Below are 23461 nucleotides of genomic sequence, written 5' to 3'. Positions count from 1 at the left end.
AGTCCTTTAAATGTATGGTGTGAATGTGGCCCAAGAAGCACCGGGGGGGGGGTAACCATTTCTTATTCCACCAAGGGGAAAGATCCCACTAGTGTCAGGAAACACCCTCCTCCTTTAATTTCCATTTTCTTTCACTTCGGCTAATTGTCTGATACTGTTATTTCAGTCAGATTTTCAGCAAAAGAAAGAACCAACACAGGAAGATTCTGATCTGGACCGGAAGAGAAGGGAGACAGAAGCTTTACTGCAAAGCATTGGTATTTCTCCAGAACCACCTCTAGGTATTCAGCGAGAGACCTGTTCAAAACATTTTAGCCACCGTTTAAGATCCACACATTCTTTTGACTGTAGCATGCTTTTCTTTTCTTGGTTTTTGGCTGTTGTTCATAACGTTATATGTTCTGCTTAAACACCGTTTCGTATCTCCCCAATAACCAATTCAGAGCATTTCTGCTTCTTAGCTGTGTTGAATCTCAGTGTGTCTATTATGTGTCATTCTCATCCAGACATTTCAAAATTGTTTCTCTGTGGGCCACACCACTCGCACCATCTTGGGCTGTCGCTGTTCCATTCTTCTGAAAATTGGCTTGGCTCCCCTTCATTCCTCTGATTTTTTTCTTACATATAATGGTTGCCCCTTTGAAAATAGAGTCCTTTATTGACCTTTAAAACAAGTATCATTAAAAAAGAAAAACTTAGAAAAGAAACATAAATTTATACATACACACTGTACATTTAAAACACATTCCAAGCACATTTTCTCCCTCAGAGAATTCTGGGCACTGTGGTATACCCCTCACAGCGTTACAGTTTGCAGCAACCCTTAACAAACTACAGCGCCCATAATTCTTTGAGGTGGAAAATGTGCTTGGAATGTGCTTGTTTGATATACCGTATTGTTCGCACTTTTCCCCCTCCAAAAATTAAGGGGAAATGTGTGTGTGTGTCTTATGGAGTGAATGCAGGCTCCATGGCTTCAGCGAAAGCAACGCGAAGCCTCCGGAGCGCAGCGGGAGCGCTCCCGCTGCGTTCCGGAGGCTTCGGGCGGCTATCCCTGAAGCCAAGTGAGCAAGAGGGGTCGGTGTGCACCAATCCCTCTTGCTTTCCTGGCTTCGCTTCACTGGAGAGAGGGAAAGCTGTGCAGCGCCCCTTCAGCGAAGCGGGAGGAGAAATGGAAGGGGCTCCGCTTCTCCTGCCGCTTCGCTGAAGGGGCACTGCGCACAGAGGGAGAGAATTTTTTTTCTTGTTCTCCCCCTCTAAAACTAGGTGCGTCTTATGATTAGGTGCATCCTATAGAGCGAAAAATACGGTACATGTCCCTTGCTCCTGCCCTTTTTCTGCTGTTTTGTTTCATTCCATCCTAATCGTAGACCTATTTAGGCATTCATAAGTGATTTACATGAACACGTGACAGAGGTAGAGTAGATATGCTAGGCTCCATTCACTCTGCCCCACCTCGGTTCCCATTGCCCTCTGTGAGTTGGAAGGTGACTTTTTTTGCAGTGGGAAACTCTCCTGCACTTATAGAAACTCCCTAAGCATTTTAGGAAGAGGCGTTGTCACAGTTCAAGGATATTCCAACCTGGCAAAGAAGGTGAGGAGCAGACCTCACGAGGGATGTGGCTTGCAAAGATGACCTGCTAAGGGGCGTGGCCTCAGAAGTGTTCTATGGGCTGGATAGAAGTCAGAAGGTCCACCTTTGTCTCCTGGACCTGATGCTTGCCACCCGGGCCTAAGCCGTGTAGGGCTTTTAGGAATGTGAAATACAATCTGAGGTCTCCAACATGAGCCAGCGTGATGTAGCAGTTAGCGTGCTGGACATGGGAGACCAGGGTTGAAATTCCTGCTCAGCCATGAAGCTCACCCAGTGACCGTGGGCCAGTCTCTTTGCCTAACCTACCCCATAGTGTTGCTGTGAGGATAATATGGTGAAGAGGAGATCTATGGACTCCACTGTGAGCTTCTTGGGGGAAAGGTGAGATATAAACGTAGAAATAAATAAATATATTGCCTCGTGTGGATCATGGCTTCAGTTCTGCAAGCCATCAAGAAAACCTGGAGCCAGCACTGATGGCCATATTAAAATATGGCATGATGCATCTCTTGGCTCTAAAGCCATGATTCTCTTTGAAGGCTATTCATGCAAATTAAAAATCAGCTCTTCCCGATCCAGATAAAGCCCAAGAAGCAGAATGGATGCATAATAAGCACGTCACCTACCACTTCACACCTGTACCTGCCAAAGGGCTGTCATGAAAAATGAATGCCTTTTGCACTCGCGATTCGTTTTAGTGACAGTTCCTAGTGAGAATATGTGTAAGGTGTTGGACCTCGTGCCACAGCCGATCCATTTGACTGACACTTCTGCCAGGAGATGTGAAGGATTTAGCTAGGAAAAGAAAAAAGGAAAATGCAGTTAGGAAATTATTTTTGATTTAACAAAGTAAAACAGTGCATTTTTAAACGCCCAAGTTGAAACAGGTGATGTTGCATTATAGGATTTACATTTTCCTCCGTGTGGCTGCCATGAAGATTAGTCGAAGTAGAATTGTTTCTGCATTGCCTGCCCCCTTGCCAATTAGATTCAAAAACGACAACAGCATTTCCACTTTAAAAGTGTGATTGGTCTATCTTTGCTTTCAGTGCTTGAAATAGAAAGGTTCCACATCTTGTCCTTTTTTTGTGGGGGTGGGGGGGACTTATTAAACTAAATCATCATGCAGTCTTACTTTGGCTCTTGGGCCTAGGCTGAGCACTGCGTAAGCAAGCTAGCTGACTTCGGTTTTGCCTTAACTTCGCTTGGCAGGGTCCCAACCAATTGCCCTCCTACTACTGGATTAGTTTTGAAGTTCCCAAGTTTTAAACAAGCTGGGTTCTGTGACCCTGCAGTCATTCTGCATAAATGCCTATCTAGCCGCCTCCTGCAGGAAAGGGGAAAGAATGAAAACCAAAGCCTTCCAGTGAAATCATTGGAGGTATAACACTTTCATGGTTCTGGCAGAAAAATGCCCAAGCTGTTTGGATCAGGCTAAAAGCCTAGCAGTGTAGATTTCCGTCAGGTGGCATTAGTCCGCACAGGCAGGCAGCGGTGGGCGTGCCTGGGGGGTGAGGCACGGAGGGTGACTTGAGGACGCAGCAGGGCAGGCACGCACCCTTCCAATCAATCCGATTGGTCTGATTGGAAGGGTGCATGCCTGTTGCGTCCTCCTGATGCCCTGTCTGTCCCACGCTGCTTTGCGAGGCTGGGATGTGGGATCAGACTCACAAAGGAGCGTGGAGCTAGCAGGGGTGGTATGAGGAGCAAAATGCACCCTGGGAAAAAATTCACCGGGGGCAACGGTCCCCCCTCGCCCTGCCCATGTGACGTCTTCAGGCAGCCAATTAGAGCAGCAGGCTATGGAGCAACATACTAACACAATGTATGTTAGCAACCCAAAACGCCCAATAAACTGTTTTATCTTGAAAGAGACTTTAAACAACTGCAGTATACCTTTTCCATCCCATGTAATTACTTAGCTCCAGCTAAGTTCTTCTTAGAGTAGACCCTTTCAAATTAATGGACCAAAGTTAGTCATGTCCGTTAATTTTAGTGGGTCTACTCTAAGTATGACCAGCATTGGCTATAAACCAATGTTTGCTCAGGCAACGGCAGCTCTCATAAAGAAAATCCTTTTAACACTATGCAGAAACAGTATTTTCATTTTTTCGTTTCCCTTAACTTTTAAAAAAAGATATCCAAGGCCTATATTACCTCTTTGAATATGTTTCAATGTCTAAAAAAATATTTTAAATAAAAACTCAAAACTCTATCATAACTTGCTTTCAGGCCAATCTAAAATTCATTTCAACTTTTAATTTGCCAAAATATTTAGAATTCACTTGACTTTCTTCCTTTTCCTTTCCTTTCCTTTCCTTCTTTTGGTTTCACCATTTCAAACTCTTCCACTCATCCAACCGTTTTATCATTTCGGATCCTCGCTTATGATTTGTCTTACACTGCTCTTCATCAGTGCAGTCGCTGCATGTTTTAACATGGGATACCTGTTATTTTCATTATTTAGTCCCAACCCCTATGTCTCCCTCTCCGAAATCAGTGAGCACTCCCAGCGAAGCCGGAAGCCAAGATTCAGGAGACTTGGGGCCCGTAGGAAGGTAAGATGAAATTCTCTGTCAGTGTATGCTGTTTGCTTTCATTGTGGATTCCTTTGATGTGAGTGCCTTTCCTACCATGCCATGCCACCCAGTTGTAAATATTGAGTAGACCCAGGGCTGGCTCTACTACTGACCAGAGTGGGGCAGCCACCTCAGGTGATATATGTTGTCAAGTTGTAAGTGTTGAACTTCTTCATCAACACAGAGTGTGTGCAGCGAATGGAGCGTAGAAATAAAAAGCTGTCCTCAATGTCTTTTCTTAGTTTTATTTTCGAAAACATTAACAGCCAAACGCTGCAAGCCATCACCAGCAGCTTACAAGACATTTGATCAAAATAAATACAGTTTCAATTAACCAATTATCCTATCACATCCCTTCCTGCACCCAGTGCAGAAAGTAACTCCCCTTTTAATTAGGCAAAAAGTCGAGAGACCACAGGTGTGCAGCTAAGTAGGTCAAACTGCAAATATACACCTCTGAAGCCAACCTGGTTCCTGAGTAGCATTATTGACCACTTTAAGATAAAGAAGAAAAAACAGTCAGATGACAGATCTGTGTGTGCCACACAGCTTGCCTTTCTAGCCCATTGCCTTAAGGTTTAGTGGGTGTTGTCTCATCACCAGCGTGTTGTCCTCCATGTGTTGTTGAGCATCAACTCCAATCAGCCTGTGCCTTTCTTGAATTAGTGGGAAAGACTATGGGGTCTGGAAATACACCTGTTCTATTGGAGTACAATAAAAGAAGCCTATAGGTTGGGGGTTAGGAACCTTTTTCAGCCTGAAGACTGCACTCCCTTTTCGGCAACCTGCCATGGGCCAGTGGTGGGGGAGGCAAGATGCAAAATGGGAAAAACAACAAATGTAAATGTTACCTTTGCAGACTAGACTTGTTTCCAGGGCTAGACCAAGACATTTTGGCACCTGAGGCAAATCACAAAAATGACATCCCCCTCCCTGTCAGGGAAGAAGGGGTGAGTGAAGATCTACATCAGGAACATGGGGGAAATAAAGATGCACATTGGGTTCTGCTGCCTCTGTGGATTGTGCCACCTGAGGCAGTCACCTCAGCTTGCCTCATGAGTGGGCTGGCCCTGCTACTTTCTATACACACACCCGCCCATATTACATGTATTATCAGATTTCAAGGACACATCCAGCCAACCCAAAACACTCAAGGAAGGTGTGAAGCAGGACTGGAGAGAATCCCAAACAAACAAAAAGCATGAGAGAAAATGTAGCTTTAAATGAGTTTTTTTAAAGGGATGTAGAGATGAATTGCTGTGGGTATCAGGAATATACAGTATTGTTTTAAAGCAGGTAGAATGGAAGTTTGTTATTTACTATGAAGTTTTATTGGATCAGAAAGTGAAGTCTTGTAATGTAAAGCAGGGAATATTTATATCTCAATTGCCACAAGCATTGCCCTTATGAATTATACGAGGAACAGATTTATAATTAAAGGGATGGCTAGAGTGGGGCAGATCACCACCATTTGAATTTGTCTTTCATCTTGGCCTACTTGGCTGAAGTATTATAGGTGATTGACTAACTTAGGGCTGTGTCACTCAACTCAGTCACTCTCTTCACCTCAACCTGCAACCCTGTAGTCACCATCTTCCTCTCAGTAGTCAAGGTGAAAAAGGAGACTCCTGCCCAATACCCTCAATTGCCCTCTCACCAGTTTCCTGGCAGAAAGAGGTGAGCCTCTTGCTCTTGCTCCACCTCAAAACAACCTCCACCAAAATGCCAACATTCCCAGATGTTCCCATCCTCACAGGTCAGGACTTGATGTTCCCAAGCCTGCTGATGGTTCTTGACAGCTTTTGCTGTTCTCCATCTGTTCCGACCACACTGAGCCTACGGGTGCCAGATGGAAAATGCCACCCTCCGTCACCTAGCCTGTGTCTTAAGATTGAGATTCTTTGATCCTTGGCTTTGCTGGCTGTTACATCTCTGTGCTGGATGCATCTTCTAATTCATTCAGCCTCAAGCACTCTCCAAACTTGTCCTTCAGTACCTCAGGTTTCAAGGACAACCCTTTCAGGTCTTCCCATGAGCTCTAAGTATGCCAATTCATATTTTGCAGTATTATTGTCAAGAAGAAAACAATAAAACATTTCCAGTGTAGTTGCTTCCTGGCAGCATCACACCGCTTACTAGCCATGTGGTATCTTCTTGGGCATTAGCTTAGGTCATTTCATTTATAAAATGCTTCTCATGGAGCATTCCAAAGCAATGAACAATAAATAAGTCAACAATAAAAACAATTTCCCAATCTAGTACAGATACAGGCTGGGATAAGAATCTTGACTTAGTCTACAACAGAAGACAGTAGAAAAGCCAGCTCTGTGATATATATTGAGAGAGTTGCAATGGGTAGATATTGGCACACTAAAGGTCCAACTCTTACATTATATGGAAAGGACCTTCTGATGAGATGGTATCAGCAGGCAGCCCTCTCCCGTGGAGTGCAGTGATCGATTTGGTACACTGCTGCCAGCATCTTGACCTTTGCCCGTTAGCTAATAATTGACAACTTTAAGCAGTATGGCTGCTGTATTAATACGTCCAAATAAGAATATTTCTATCAAATCATGGTGCCCGTGAAAGGCACTGAAGTAAATAGACCGGCAACTTTTACTGCATTCCCATTGTTGATGGCAGCTGTCTCGTGGCTTTGTGTGATTTCTTAGGTTGTCATGTGGTTTCAATCGGTATGAGTGAATTAGTGCTTGATTTATATGGACCCAGGTTTTCCTACTGTTCTTCATGGCAATATTTGGTGTGTACTCTAGACCAGCTTTTCTCAGTCTTGGGTCTCCGGATATTATGGATCATCAACAACAATTACTTATTATTTATTTATATGCCGCCTATCTGACAGGGTTGCCTCAGCCATTCGGGATGGCTTCCAACACAAGAATAGTAAAAACGCAATAAAACGTCAAACACTAAAAACTTCCCTGAACAGGGCTGCCTTCAGATGTCTTTTAAAAACCATGTAGCTGTTTATATGTTTGACATCTGATGGGAGGGCATTCCACAGGGTGGTTTCGACTACCGAAAAGGCCCTCTGCCTGGTCCCCTGGAACCTCATCTCTTGCAATGAGAGAACCACAAGAAGGCCCTCAGAGCTGGATCTCAGTGTCCATGCTGAACAATGGGGGTGGAGATGCTCCTTCAGGTATACAGCTCCCGCCATTCCTGACTACTGGTCCTGCTAGCTAGGGATGATGGGAGTTGTAGTCCAACAACACCTGGGAACCCAAGGTTGAGAAAGGGTGCTCTAAACAGAAACTCATGAGATAAATCCATCTAGCAGTCTGATCCAATATATGTTTACTTGTATGTCTCACTCAGTGCAGGGTTTAGTTTACTTACTCCCAAGTTAGAGTGAGTGTGTGGGATTGCTGGTCACGACCTCAATCCTGTGAGCATTTGGTGGAAAGCAAGCCCTATTGGACACATGAGCTTACATGAATAGTAAATTTCTGTTTGTATGGCCATCACAAAAGCATGGATTGGTTCTGGGTGCCTGCCAGATACAGAGTCGGGAACCTCTGGTTAATTAGTCTTTTTGCATGTGAGCAGTGGCATCATTAAAAACAATCACACTCTCATTCCTCAAGGAAATGTAGAGTTTGGTTGTCTAGATTATAGTTCTCATTAGTAAGTTTCTCGTGGTATGGTTTTGAGGGGGGGGCACTCTTGTTCCCTAAGGGGGCTTCCTAGCGTGACTTAGCAACCTGAGTCTCTGCTCAATCCTGTATTAATATGTAATGTGCTGTCACTGAACTAGGGTGGATAATGGCCCTGTCGTACTCATTAATCTACTCATGAAAGCTTTAATTAGTCTGCTTTTCTTTTAGAGGTGGCAACATCTATTGGCCCCAAGGAAATCAAAGGTGTCACTTACCATTGGATACCCATGGAAAATGTTACAAGGAACAACTAAAGCCACGTGCATTTTGCAGGAGAAGACGGGGGGAGCCAGAAACTCAAAAAGGGGGTGGGAATCCAGAAAGCAGTTGAGAAACAGTTCTTACAAAATTCACTTTTGCGTGTTTAGACTTATAGCAAACCTCCCCCTAATGTATGCAGGGAGTTGTGGTTGTTTTTAAAATCTTAATAAGGGGGAGCATTGGAAAATACGATCGCGGAGCACTATCAAGCGGAAAGGCATGTGCAGAGCAGATCCTGAACCAGCTGTTAATGGTAGTCCCTGAATAAGAGGGTCAGTGCTAGCTAGCCTGAAATGGGGAGCCGGCAAAGGCGGACCTGGCATTTGAACCTGTGCAAAGCCTATACAAGGCAACATTGTCCTCCGGTAACCTCAATTGCCTTTGTCCGCTGAGGATTCAGTTCCCCAGCTCTTCCTTTAATCACACAGTAATGGAATTCTCCCTAACGGAATATTGTTTGTCACTTGGGAAACTTGACAGGTTTTGAAAGAGGATGGAGCAAAGGGGTAATGACTGCCTTGAGCAAGCTGCGTGTCCCCCGCCCCCCCCAAGTATCCTGGGTGTGCAGGTATAAGTGGTCCCCCGATACTCATGACATTAGAAGCTGGCGCATATTCGGCAAATCACACTTTCTTCGCTAATGACCTTGGCAGTGTTAGGGAGATCATTTTCACTTTGTTTCAGTTTCATCTCGGCAACTTCTCTAACACATTAGGCACAGAAAGTGTTTGGCATCTTCCGCCCCCTCCTCTTTCATCACTCAGATTAGGTAGAAGTATTGGGAGGAAGAGATTCTGCCTCTGCTGATGCAAAGCCACCTGAGCAAAATCTTACTGGTTGTCTGTGTCATTTGTATTTTTATTTTGAAGGCATCACTTTCAAAAATGCCTTTCCAATGACACACAAAATCCTGGGCAAGTTTTCAACCAAGTCACCAGGAGGATTCCCTTACTACAGCTCAAATCCTTTTGAACATGCCCCGCTGCAAGGTCCCTTTTATTTATTTATTTATTCTTTTAATGGACTTAATATTGATTGTTTCATCTCAATGTGTCAGCATGTGGCCAGTGCCCTTGCTCTTGCCCTCCAAAGTGTAAACTAATAGGAACTGAGCTCATCTAGCGTGATTGTCCCATTTGCAGTCCAATCAATTCATAGTACTTTTGTGCAGGAAGTCAGTCCCCCTGAGTTTAGCTTGGAAGCATATATAGGGGCTCCTCCAGGCAATCTGTTTGTTGAGTGGCCTTCCTGGTTAGCTCACACAAAACTTATGCTGGTGTTAGACTGTGTCCAGTTTTCATTGAACATTTGGAATTGATAGTGGGGAAGTTAGATGACACTGAGCATTCATCCTGATTTGTTTGTGCTGCGTTCCCTTTAATAAGTCATTCATCCCGCTTATTAAAAAATATAAGCCGATTTGTTATGTTTGAGTGACAGTGTGCTTAATCCACTTTTGTTGTGCAAACCTACATTTCTGGCATGCTCTTGAATCTTTTGCAGATGGGGGAGTTGAGGAAAAGAAACAGATTAGTGTGTTGTTTTCCAGGATGGGACCATGGGCAACTGTCCCTAAATCCAGTGCTGGAATGAGTTTTCAACCAATTTTCTTTGCCACAGTTGTGTGGGCAGAGTCAACACTTAGGTGCACATTGAACCAACTGACTCAGTCCAAGATGCAAGTGATATTTTTTTTACATTTTTAAAATTTATTGTTAAATTTATATTCCACCTCTTATATCCTCCACGGAGTTGAAGGTGGCATACGTGGTTCTCTTCCTCCCCATTTTGTCCTAACAAAAACCATGTGAGGTAAGTTAGGGTGTGAGGCAGTGGCTGGCGTGACGCCACCCAGTGAACTTCACGGCTAAGTGGGGATTTGAACCCAGGTCTCCCAGCTTCTAACCCAGCTCTCTAACCCCTACACTACACAGGCTCTTCAAAGTGCTGTGTTGGTGGTGGCTTGATGGGCATGGTAGCCCAAAACATCTGGAGTGCATCAGGTTGCGGAAGGCAGATCTAGTCCAGGGCTGGTGAACCTCTGGCTCGAGGGCAGGGGAATGTGGCCCTCTAAGCCTCTCTGTCTGGCCCTCGGGAGTCTTTCTGTGCCATAGCCATGTCCTTCAGTAGCCCTGCTTCACACTTTCCTTAAATGTCTTCGTTTGGCTGAAATGTGTCCTCTGATAAAGCCTTTTGCTTGCCTGAATGGAGGAAAGAGAGGGGTGCAAGTTAGCCTACTGTACAAAAGTGGTGTGGGCACAGTGGTGGAGCCAACTCATGCCAAGCTCTCCACTGCCTTGCCCCTGCCCCTCTCCCTTTTCATATGTGGCACCTGCACTGCCTCGCCAGCTGCTACTAGTTTTAGGATCACTTCAATACGTTCCCAGCTTCTATCCTTTAACACCTTAAAAAATTGCAATGTGGCAAGTTGTGGTCTTTCCCAGGTTGGAACCGCCACAAGACTACTTCACTGTGTCATTTTTTAAAAAGATCAGCTCCTGGAAAAATCAATTTATAAAATAAAGTCGTCTCTTAATGTGTCCTTAGATGTAGCCCGTTAGTCAACCAGTTACTAACTGCCTTTGAACTAAGTAGGTAGTGAGGACAATTCGCCTACTGTTTTAATAATTCCACTGATGTACCATTGTATTAGATAAGTATGTATATAATTTTGTGTTTTTAATGCACTTTTTGTTTCTTCATTCATTTGTTTCTCAAATGAGAATGGAGAGATCACTTGGTCCTAATGCTGGGAATCCAGATCCCAGCTGGAGGAAGCACTCTCACTGCTGTGCTTCTGGATTTCCTCTCCTACGTGCCTAAAATGTGCTCAGTCCTCTTAACCCATAGCTGGCAATGCTGATCATCTGTTAGTCGGTGTGCACGCCACGTGTCATGCAGACACCCTGAGTGTTGCATGCAGAGATTTCCTGCCCTCCCAAATGTAGCCTTTTGTGCCTCTGGTGCAACAAACCTGCATGCAGCAACCTGCTTGCAGAACGCTCTTTCCAGGGCACTTAAGCACATGGGTGCTCCAGTGTACTCATGGAGCTCCAGCAAGCGCAAGGGCTTCCTCATTGACCTTGATGTAGAGCTATGAATTGGATGCAGCTTCTTCACTGTGGGAGGGGGGAAAGTCCACATTTAACATCATCTGCTCTGGATTACCATATTTTTCTGTCTATAAGACGCCCCCCATGCATAAGACACCCCTCTTTTGGGGGACTCCGATTTAAGAAAATGGGGGAAGATCTATCCCTGTATAAAACGCCCCCAAATTTTGGACATCATTTTTTAGGGGGGGAAACCTAGTCTTATACACAGAAAAATACGGGATATTCATCAGTTAAGCAGCTGAGGCCTACCTAGTCTTTCAGGATGGTTGTTTTTGAAGTGAAGCAGAGCTGAGCAAAAGTCGGAAGCCTCTTGTCCTTGCTAGCGTAACATTCTCCAGTTTGACCGAGAAAGAGAGTTTGATGGAATTACCTGCTCTTGTCTGACAGTAGAGATTCTGTGATATTGCCTGTGTTTCTCTGTTGTACTTTCGGAGCTCTGTTCTGTGCTTTTACAGCATATGGCAAACGACGAAGTGATTTGTTCCTCTCCCTGCAGCCCGTCATTGCAGTTAATTCTGTGTGTTCTTCTTCCTCCCCTTGTGCTGTGCTGCTGATAACCTCGCTAGGACCCTGCAGTGGGACACAGACCCTTCAGTGCTGCAGCTTCAGTCTGACTCTGAACTTGGGTATATGTCCACTCTCGTTCTTTATTTTCCCTCTTGTTATACTATGACTTTGTTTGCACCGGTTATGCTGAAGTTGCTTCCTCGGTCAGCTTTCTCCTTGCGTGTATGTGTGTTCCGAATCCTCAGCGTCATACAGTACTCTTATTTTTGTTTTTTAATTTTTTTGGGGAAGGACCGTCTTCTTCTGAGAAAACAGAAGCGAAGCTTTCTGAAAACGGTCACTACTTCTGGCTAGTGAAAACATCCAGGGTCCAGTGCGCTCTTGATGTTTTCAAAAGAAACATTTTCATTTCGCTGGAGATGAAATGTTAGAAAAGCATGTTTGTGGAAACAGTAACATGCATGTTGTAGGTGTGTACTATCAACATGTATGTCTTTAGCATCACCAGCAGGCCACAGATTTCCCCTACTTGTTCATTGTTCAGAGTATTTTATTAATATCACATCAATCATATTTCTATTTCCTTTTAGCCCATTAACGCTTTGAAAGTTGCAGCCAATAAATTAGCTAATACAATTTACATAATGTTGGCTTCTTCAGTACCATGATATAATACATTGATGTAATATTTTTGCACTGAACTTCCTCCAGAGGGCTCAGCTCTGCGAGGGTGATTCTGTTGAGCAGAGGTGACTGTCCCCAAAGTCACCCAATCTGCTCCCAATCTGAGCTGGGATTTGAACCAGAGCTTCCCCACTCTGAGATTATGTTCGGGTTGTATTACAAATAACCTTAAAACTATCTTTGGATAGGTATTGGTTACATACATAAAATATTTTTTTTATTGGATTAGAGCTGGGCGAGGAGCAGAATATGACTGCAGCCCAGTGCACACCTACTTTGGGAACAAGCCCCATTTTATACAGGGATATTTGCTTCCACACAATAATGTATAGGCTCACGATATGAGAAGTAGTGCAACAAATATCCTGTCCATCTTGAGGACAGGACTGCAGTACCATTACCAGTGTTATCCTAAGAATGTCAAGCAACTTCTGTTTTTATCTTTTGATTATTAAGGACAAACCAAGCATAATGCTGTTCACACAATTAGCATTTTTTGGGGGGGTGGGGAGGAAGTAAGGGGAAGGCACGGGGGCCCTGACACTGTGATTATTTTTTTTTTAGAAGTAATTTGCACAGGAAGCTGCCTTGTACTGAGTCAGAACACTGGTCTATCTAGCTCACTATTGCCTACACTAACTGGCAGCACCTCTCTAGGGTTTCATGCATCAGGCAATCTCAGCCATAACTGGAGATGCTGGGGTTTCAACCTGGGGCCTTATGCATGCAGATCATGTGCTCCACCACCAAGTTTACAGCACTTCCCCCGCATGCCCGGTTGCATGAATGGTGTCTTGTCTGGTTCAGCTCTTAGAATCCAGCAGCAAAAGATTCTGGCAAGGTTGGATGACGCCCTTCGCGCATCCTGCAAACAGACTGCGGTTGATGCTTTGGTGTGTGCATTGCGTTAATGCACAGTGGCAAATTCAGAGCTGTGAAGAGTCATTTGGGGTGTTTATGAAATCCTTTCTCAAAAACAGACTAGTTGCAGCACTAGCAATGGTGGCTGCTATACTGCCAGGTCATTTTTATTTTTTATTTTTTGCTGAAAGATCGATTTAAAGCAAAACGAAGTAGAAACAGCACTTTTCTAGCTTGCAGCATCAGTGTCAACCCCCGCGAGAGAAAGCAAAGTTAAGCTGCTAAGGGAAAAACCCCCACATCCTGTGGGAACTGTGGAAGGGACTTAGCTCGGTGGTGGAGCAAAGGCCTGGCATGCAAAAGCTTCTGGGTTCAGTCCCCAGCATCTCCAGGTAGGGCTGGAAACAGTGGCGGACCTTGGGGTCTCAAATTTCACAGCGCCCTGTGCGACGCCAAAAGCTGCCCCCTCTCCACTTCTCATCCTCCATTCTAAATAATAGTTGTGACATCCTCTGCAGTGTCTCCGATGCTTGGCGCCCAGTGCTGCTGAACTGGTTGCGCTCCCCTAAATCCGCCTCTGCTGGGAAGTACAGTGCCTGAAACATTGGAGAGCTACTTCTTCTCAGCATTGACAATGCTGAGCTAGAAGGACTAATGGTCTGACCCCACTATAAGGCTGCTGCTTGTGTTCATGACTGAGCACTGTAGCGCTTTTGACTGCACACTACAGTACCTAACCCAGCCTTTTGGTTTGCTTGTTCTAGCCGCCGCCTACACAAACTGGGCGTGTCAAAGATCACCCAGGTGGACTTCTTGCCTCGGGAAGTGGTGTCCTATTCCAAGGAGACGCAGACGCCTTTGTCTACTCATCGATCTGAAGGTAAAGCAGCTACCATTTCTTCTGTGGAATTTGAGAGGTTTGGAGTGAAGAGAAAAAGCTCACTTTGATCAGTGATCACTTTAATGTCGCACACCATAAAGGTATTAGAAAGTGAAAGACATATCAAGCTTTCTGTTACAAAGAAGTAATTGGTATGTGATTTGGAGGGTGGTCTCTTTTGCAATAAAAGCTTCCAGCCTCAGGACAAGTTACTTGGAAGCTGTTTCAGTCAACCGTGGTGGAGTTCCTGAGCTGGGAGGCTATCAGTTCTTTCTGACATGTATCTCCTCCATTTTTACTATTTAGTTTTGTTTTATCTCATGTATGCTCCTGTGTGGAGTTTTTAAAGCATTTTATTCATTGTTTTCTTTGGATGTGGCCTGTGGACTAGCCCAGTAAATGTGATTATTTTATGTTGTTTTACTCTATGTTACATTTAACCTCTCTGGAAAGGGAGAGTGGAAGGTTTATTAGTGGCAGACACGGTAACATCATTGACGTCCTACTGATTGTGCTTCAGATGGAGTTAGTTCACGTTGACAACAAAAATATATAACTATATTATTCATAAAATAATTGTAGCAGCAACCTATATGACTTAGGAATTGCGTCTGGCTGTAGTCTTGGTTTTGTCTTCAAGGAAATCATTTTTTCATTCCAATAGCAACACGTGTTTGTACATTACACTGGATTTGTTGAGATTTTAGCGGTAGCCGGTCCGCATGATCAGTTGAGTCAGGTCAGTGTGCATGGGATTGCAACTTAAACCTCCGGGTTAACTCAGCACTCTAATGCTGTTCAGATGTTCAAAAGCACATGGAGATAATTGTGTGAGAGTGTGAGCATACTCTGGCATATCCCCCCACTCTGCTCCCTTCCCGATCCTGTCAGTGGTTGGAAGGTGGATCTTCAGCGGGGCAGCCTTCCACATGCACACACAAGCCCTGTGAGCATGAAGAAGCCTTGAGTGCCCAGGATTTCATCCTACTTATGCCCGTTTGGTAGCCTCAACCTATACACAGCACTGAGGAGTGGATCTCATAGGCTGCAGCAGTGGCAGTGTGGGAATAAGGGACAAGTGACCTTAGCCTCATTCTCCTCCCTCACGTCATCCCTCCAAATACTGCTTGCTTCTGAAGACTTGAATAGGGTTTTACGAAAAGATCCAAAATCTTTTAATTAGATGGAGAGAAAACTGCAACTGCTTTTGGATATTTTAATTTTATTTGTTTTTAAGAGTGTCTTGACCATTTTAGAAAGCTTTTGCTTTGTTTCTCTTTTGAAATGCTGTGTGTTTGCTGCCCTGGGCTCGAGAGAAGGCAGGATATACGTTCAATAAATAATAATAAAATAAAAAACAGATCTGCAGTGCAAGTAAGCTCTTTATTTTCAGCAGTTTCCTGGTGGCTTCCAAACTAAAAGGGAGACATAGCTTAGAAAATCTGTCTTGTTTCATTATTCTGTATACGCTGGAGGTGTGGAGGCTGGCTGGCAGCTTCTAAACAAGTAGTTGAGTCATCAAGAAGACATATCATTTTCCTCCACTTTCTTTTTTTGGTCTATTCAGCATCCTACTTCCTTCCACAGAATAATGTATTTTTTGTTGGAAAACCTGCAACTTCCTTTATTTGAGGGGAAGAAATTACATGTCATTTTTGGCTCGGTGTACAATTTGAGATGCTGTAGATATGCCTCTTGACCTCACTGTTCATTCAAAATGCCTGAGACACAGAGGTCACATTGAGATTATAACAAGGATACTTCTGAAAAGGCTCCTCTCTCTCACTAGTAAATCATCATCCACACACCATAACACATAGGAACACTTGTCCTTGTGGATCATGGCACCCTGTTGCAAGTCTCCAAGACCTTCCCAGTACTGTATGAGATGGACCAATGACCTGACTCAGCACAGCATCTTTCTGTGTTCCCATTGGCCCTGCTGGCTGGGAGAGTTAAAGTCCCACAACATCTGGAGGGCAATACTTCAGGGAAGGCTGAGCAAATCATTTAGAGCACTCATATAATTACTGAATTGATGTGCCTTCTGAAGTTGCCTTTATTTTATCTGCCGTTCAAGGTAATTACCATAATGGGTTAGCAAAGCAAAAGTAAATATTTGGAGCAGGAATGGGGCATCTGGGGCCCCCCAGATGTTGTTGGACTAAAACTCCTGTTGTTGTTGTTGTTGTTGTTGCATTTATTAAATTTGTGTACCGCCCTTTACCCATAGGTCACAACACAAAATTACAATATAAAAAACACAGAATACATAAGAACAATAAAAACAGAAGCCATCTCATTTTGTCAAAAGATGCTTGGTCCATCAAGGAGTTATAGTACTGCCCCCCATCATTCCTGACCATGGGCCATGTTCCCTGGGGAGGATGAATTGGAGTCTAACAATATCTGGAGGGCTAGTGGCTCCCTCTTCCTGCCATAAGACAAACTGTTGGTGCCTGAATGTTTTTCTTTTGAGGGCAAGCAGCAGCTTGGGGGATGGGGTGGGTGTGAGTGAGGGGAGATTCAGGTCAATAAACTGACATTGCTGAAAGGATGAATCTCTTCACTTCCAGCCGCATAGGACTGCTCCCAAAGCACTCTCTTCCTCCCCCCCCTTAACTGAGAAAGATAGGAGATCTCGTGGATAGCCAATGTTACATCTAGCTCAGCCCTCCAATAAGCTAGCGTACTGCTTAACATTTGATCTCGCTGCCTGGCAGAGGTGCCAAAGCACTGTCTCCTTAAAGTATATATTGATGTAATAAAATAACGACGTAAATCTGTTTGTTGCGGAAGTACAGTGGTACCTCGGATTACAGACGCTTCAGGTTACAGACTCCACTAACCCAGAAATAGTGCCTCAGGTTAAGAACTTTGCTTCAGGATGAGAACAGAAATCGCGTGGCAGCAGCGGGAGGCCTCATTAGCTAAAGTGGTACCTCAGGTTAAGAACAGTTTCAGGTTAAGAACGGCCCTCCAGAACGTATTACGTTCTTAACCCGAGGTACCACTGTAATCTAAAACCCAAGTGCAAGACTGGGTGTGAAACGGCAGAATTTGCCTTCAGAGATGGCACAAGCATATGCTTCTCTTTCGAAACATGGATTTTTTTGGGAGGAGTTTGTTTTATTCTTTACTCCAGAAACTTACAAAGAGTACCCTCTAGTGGTGTATGTAAAAACTGACATTGTGGCGGAGGAAACGATCAGAGGAAACTGACTAGGCATGAAGACGGGAGCAGTTCTGAATATGGAAGCACGGCATTGTCCCAATTATTTAAGGGCGGGGAGCAATTTTAATGGCAAAAGGAGCAGATGCATGAGAAGAATATAGCCATTCACTTAACCTGTAGCTCACATGGGTGAGGAGTGGGCCATGCCTTCCTCTTGCCTGGTAATGATTTCTTGAAGGGCAGCTCTGTTAGATCTGTTGTTCCAGAAGAAGAGAGAGAGAACTCGAGCTCTAAAAAGAATCTTGTGGTATTTTAAAAGACAAATACATTTATTAAGACATAAGCTTTTGTTGTTACAATGCATGCATTCTCTCTGATAGAACGAGATTTATTAAGCTATTCTTGAAAGGGAATGGGACAACTTCATAGAGGTGGACAGCTTTATCCATGATAATTTTGGCAGTATAGCAGAGGAAGGGAAAGCTGTGGCCCTCCCGGTGTTGTTGGACTCCAGCTCCCATCAGCCCCAGGCAGCTTGGCCCAGTGGTCAGGGATGATGGGAGTTGGAGTCAAACAATATGTGGGAGCCCACAGGTTCCCCAGCCCTGCAGCACAGCTTTAATGCACATCCAAAGGCATTGTGCTTCTGAAGACCACTTTGGGGGCAGAAAGGATGCTGGTCAATGTGGATCCTTAGGGCGATTCAGCTGGCCTCCTCTTATGTTGCTGAAATATACTCAGAGTCGCAAAGTGATTTCATGCTCTTTATTCAGCTCATAGTGGTGAGGAGGAATGAATGAAAGTCCCCTCAAGGTATCTGCTTTATATACATTATTTACACAATGGGCTGCACATGATTGGCTAATTCCGGAATTCTACTGTAAGCCAATCAGGTTGTGGATTCACTTCTATCTGGAGCATGATTGGGTGGTTCCTGCCAACCAATCATACTGCTGCATTGTTCTAGGACCAATCAGACTGCTGCATTCTGAATCCTATTGTTCTAGGACCAATCAGACTGCTGCAGTTTGGATCCTATTCAACTCAGTACATAACAGTTGCCTTGCTCTGATAACAATTATTTATCTGTTTTGTCAGACCTTCCCACCCTGCGCCAGGCTTCCGTCACCAGGGCTTTCTAGAAAGGCGTCTGTCTGATCTAGTCCCCCCGCCATGTTTATTTCTTATGTTTCCATTTTAATGGTTGTTTTGGAAATGATGTTGGCTTAGGCTTTGCACCTTAATGTTCTGTTCTTATGACTGGAGCCAGGAAAGGCGATTGCGAGGTATTTTAATATTGTGTAATGTTTGGGTGTAACAGTTTCTTTCGAAATTAGGCAGGATATACATTTTTAAAACAAGGGGGTGTTAATTTTAAAAATGTATCACAGCCTTCCTCTATTATTTGTTTATTATAAGATTTCTTAGTAAGTTTTGCAGTGAAACAAACATAGAAAACTTGCACTGAGTCGGACCACTCGCCCATTTGACTTAGTAATGTCTACACTGACTGGCGGCCTTTCTGTCGTGTTTCAGACAGGCGTTTCTCACAGCTGTACCTGGACATCTTGGGGACTGAACCTGGATACAATGCAAAGCAGATACTGACACTGAGTTGCAACCCTTCCCTAAATCAACTCACACCCGCCTCAGAGGACTTATTCTTACAACAATCTTGTGAGGCTATGCTGAGAGGGAGTGATCTAGTGAGCTTTGCCTACAGACAGAGATTTGAATTCAGGTTTCCCTCATCCAGATCCAATACTCTATCAACTAATTAGCAGAGTTGTGGTGAACCTTATCTTTCTTTAAATTTGGTCACCTTGATAGCTGCCATGTAATAACGCTCCTATATAGAAATACTTTTGTGGTTCATTATTCTGTGTCCTGCTATTCATTTCCTTCTTCTGTTCAAAGTTACATTTCAATCCAGTCACTTTTAGAATAACAAACCTAAGATTTCTTAATATTTGTGCGAAACTCTCCCCCATTAAATAGCTACTTCTTATAGCGTGAAGTGTGCACTAGGAATTGGTTATAACTCCATTAACTGAATTGATCAGAATGACAGGGATACTGTAGTTACTGATGCATTAGCTGCCTCAATATGTATAAATTTCAGCTGTTTGGAGTATCAGTCAACAAGCATTGTCTCATAAAAAGGTCCAAAATTCAGCACGGAGAGTCACTCCCATAAACGTGCAACAACATATTTGTTGGATGAGGAAAAGAATGCTGCTGTCAAGCAAAAGGAACCCAAATAAGCCTCACGCAAGGAAGCGGGCATGACAGCATCTTGTTCTCTAAAACGCATTCCGAGATGCCTACCTGCTGGACGGCACTTTTTTTTAATGTCTCTCTCTCTCTCGTATATTTTTTTCCCATGTAACATTTTTACAAATCAGTTTCATTTGTTGAGACATTGGGAAGAATAGGGGGAAAGAGGTGGAGGGGGGGAAGATGGGTAGGGGTGGGGTCGGATGGCAATGTTTCTATTTTATTTGCTATATGTAGGGTTTGGTGTCAGCGTTGCTTCTGCAGGTTCTTTGCTGTTCACCTGTGTTTCTTTGGTGGTGAGAGAGGTTGGGGTTGGCCTAGGGTGTGGTTGTTCATTTGTGGTTGGCTGTGGTGGTCTTTGTTTTCACGTGTGAGTGCGGTGGGTGGGTGTTTTTGATCAGGTTAGCCATATTGATTTGTATGCTGTTGGTGGATTTTTGTCATTGTCTTGTTGGGCTGTGTATGTGATAAAGGGGAGCCATACCGGCGTGAAGCTGTCTTCTTCTATTTGTCCCCGTGTCACTTTCAGTTTACAGTGGTACCTCGGGTTAAGTACTTACTGTAATTCATTCCAGAGGTCCGTATTTAACCTGAAACTGTTCTTAACATGAAGCACCACTTTATTTAAAGGGGCTCCTGCTGCCGCCATGCTGCTGGAGCACGATTTCTGTTCTCATCCTGAAGCAAAGTTCTTAACCTGAAGCACTATTTCTGGGTTAGCGGAGTCTGTAACCTGAAGTGTATGTAACCTGAAGCGTATGTAACATGAGGCACCACTGTATTGGTTAATTTTTCTAGTAAGGCTGTTTCCCCATACTAGTTGGTACTATTGGTCCATGCTTACTCCTGACAGGCTTGACGGCATTCTTGAGATTATTCTGTGTGGCTGGAGGTTTGATTTAATCTTCCTGCAGGTGGACACAGCCTGGCATGTGGCCAATTGTGGACCCTCCAAGAGCTTTAATTGAGATTCCTGCATTGCTGGGGGCTGGACTAGATGATCGTCAGAGGCCCTTTCCAGCTCTACAATTCTAGGATTCTATTTTTCTTCCACTCCTTGCTGCTGCTGCTGAGTCTTTTGCTTTGCTTTCTGCTAAGGACGGGGGCGGGGGGGGGGGCGGTATGGCGAACCCTTCTCCCCTCCCTCCACACACACCAGAGAGCTCTGTCATTATATCCTAGGGAGTAGATTCGGCCTCCCCACAGGGTGGTTATCAATCTGATCGTTAAGTCTGGCATCCCAGTTCAAAGCATTAAACCAAATGAGCTTCTGGGACACCTGGTGACAATTGGCCCCAAACGCGAGTTAATGGCCTTGACCTCCGGGTCTCATAACTAGCTGCAAGCCATTTCTGCTGTGCCTTTGCCCTCATCCTCGCATCCTGACATCTGAAACCAGCATTGTGCTGCGTTATTCGGAGAGGGAGCCTCATGACACCTGTATGCAAATAGAACCCCAGCTGGGGAAGGGAAAGCATTTTTCTTTCTTTGCCGAGAAAGCGCCCAGCATGTCTGAGCCATCAGCAGCTCACATGTCAAACTATTCCTTTAACACGATATGAATGAGAACATGGTAGGTGCTTCTCTGACGGGCCGCATGCATGCAATAGCTGCAGGAAGATTTCTTGAAAATGTAAATCCTTTTTTTTTTTTCATTTTAAAAAATTTATTTAGAATTATTCATAGACCACTTAATATTTAAAGATCTCTTAGTGGTATGCAAAAATGCAATGTAAAAACAATAAAGCAGTATAATAAGAGCAGAGATGGAACCAAAACAATAGTATATGGTCCAAGTCTTACAGGTCAGGGAAAGCCTGGAACCCCCCCCCCCCAATATTTAGAAGATATCAGAAAACTGGTGGGTGATGCTTCACATATTGTAGCAGGATGGGCATTCCAGAGTACAGGGACAATGGTGGAAAATGCCTGTTTGGGGGAACGGCTTTGTGATATTCTGTCGGATGCCACTGATATTCTGCAGTGCCACAAGTATAATCTCCCCAGATGATCTAAGACGTCTTACACATCTGTATATGGGCAAGAAAACCTGGTGCAGGCTTATTTCGGGCTTCTGATGTAAGTAACAAGAGTTTAAATGTGGCTGGTAGCTAATTGGCAGCCAATGTAGTACCCTAAGGGTGGGGATAACATGTGTGTATCAAGGTGACAGGAAAGGCGAGACTAGCTAAACCAGAAGTCGTGCTTCCATCCTAAACAGTCCAAGACTAGGACAAGGAGTCCGGAGCTTTCTGGCCTGTTAGGTTGTTCCCATCATTTCCTTACAAGATCCATTTTATTTCACTTTTGGATGTTTTCCCAGTCTCTCACATATATTAGCCTACTGAGTGTCATAATATAAAAATATAATATAAACCTTGGGTTTGATGCCTTGGTCTTATGGGATATTTTATTATCTCTGTAATTTATATACCACTCTTCATCTGAAGATCTCTGAAGATCTCAGAGCAGATTACAAGATAAAAATATAGCTCAATAGAAAAATATAGCTCAATGGGGGGGGGAACCAAAGGATCCAATAGGTTATCATACTCATAGAATAAAATATATTCTTGCTCTGTAACCACAGTTAACACCAGAAATCCTTTGCTTTACATTTTCACCAGACGCGGACAAAGTTTCCCTTGCCCTCACTCCCACAGTGTCTCTCCACATACTGCTTTTTAATGATAGGGACTATTTTGTTGTTTGTTGTTTAGTTGTGTCTGACTCTTCGTGACCCCATGGACCAGAGCATGCCAGGCACTCCTGTCTTCCACTGCCTCCTGCAGTTTGGTCAAACTCATGTTTGTAGCTTCGAGAACACTGTCCAACCATCTCGTCCTCTGTCGTCCCCTTCTCCTTGTGCCCTCCATCTTTCCCAACATCAGGGTCTTTTCCAGGGAGTCTTCTCTTCTCATGAGGTGGCCAAAGTACTGGAGCCTCAGCTTCAGGATCTGTCCTTCCAGTGAGCACTCAGGGCTGATTTCCTTAAGAATGGATAGGTTTGATCTTCTTTCAGTCCATGGGACTCTCAAGAGTAGGGACTATGTTGATGTCCAATTGTCTCTGACCACACCATTGCAATCCTCAAGAAGTCCCTCAATCTGTACTATACTTCCTTCCATTGTATCTGGTGGTTGTGTGCCCCTACCTGCATCCCCAGCACAAGGACTTGGGGGATGTGTTTTCTCGCAGATGTCCATGGTACAGACCAGACTCCGCAAGCTACCTAGTATGAAGAAAATGCATTGGCTCAAACTGCTGTACAAGCTGACAATGAACTTTCTAGATGGTGCTTATATTGTAATGGAGGTAAGCATTAGAGATGGACAAGTTCATATTCTGGATCGATTTGTAATTCTGAATCTCAACAACAGCCTTCCTGCTCTTCACTTAAACTCCCGTTTTACATGGGCTCCTTGGAATTTTTAAGGATGTGAACCGGGCTAGAATGAGGAGTAAGAGAATATGTGTCTCTGGGGCCTCATTGTAGCTCGCTTCATGTACTTAATGTTACCATTAGGGCAAATGAATATGTGCAACTGAGCCAGCTGAAAAGGCTTATGTCCTACAGCTCAGTAGCATGAGTTCTATAGCTCAAAAATGGCTTAGGGAAATAGCCCTAGTTTTTCACAGAGGCTTAATAGTTTCCTCAAATTGGCTCATTAACAGAAGAGGCCACCTGCCCAAAATGATAGTAGAGGCTCCCTCCTATATATGCCGTATTCTTGATCGTATTGAGGAAATGCCAGCTTTCTGTCTTCACCATTAAAGTGTTTACTATGTAATTCATTTCCCCCCACAAGGACCTGAAAATAAATAGCATCCTTCCAATTGTATTTTA

The 23461-nt window shown here is 44.1% G+C and overlaps 1 protein-coding gene across 11 annotated transcripts in view; it reads left to right on the top strand.

The window, feature by feature from the left end:
* Positions 1-23461, top strand: part of DYNC1I1 (dynein cytoplasmic 1 intermediate chain 1) — a 228848-nt gene that overhangs the window by 52121 nt on the left and 153266 nt on the right. For 4 of the 11 annotated variants that reach the window (XM_083578644.1, XM_083578639.1, XM_083578642.1 and 1 more), the window contains exons 3-6: positions 167-281; positions 4062-4152; positions 11797-11856; positions 14047-14162. In XM_083578644.1, coding sequence (XP_083434770.1) covers positions 167-281; positions 4062-4152; positions 11797-11856; positions 14047-14162 — 382 coding nt within the window. The remainder of the gene's footprint in view (positions 1-166; positions 282-4061; positions 4153-11796; positions 11857-14046; positions 14163-23461) is intronic. The other 7 variants (XM_083578647.1, XM_083578645.1, XM_083578646.1 and 4 more) reach the window with 3 other exon arrangements.

Source organism: Podarcis filfolensis, assembly GCF_964270895.1.
Source record: "Podarcis filfolensis genome assembly, chromosome: 12".
NCBI classification, from domain to species: Eukaryota; Metazoa; Chordata; class Lepidosauria; order Squamata; family Lacertidae; genus Podarcis; species Podarcis filfolensis.
The sequence above is the reverse complement of the archived record's forward strand: the minus strand, read 5'-3'. Positions and strand labels throughout refer to the sequence as shown.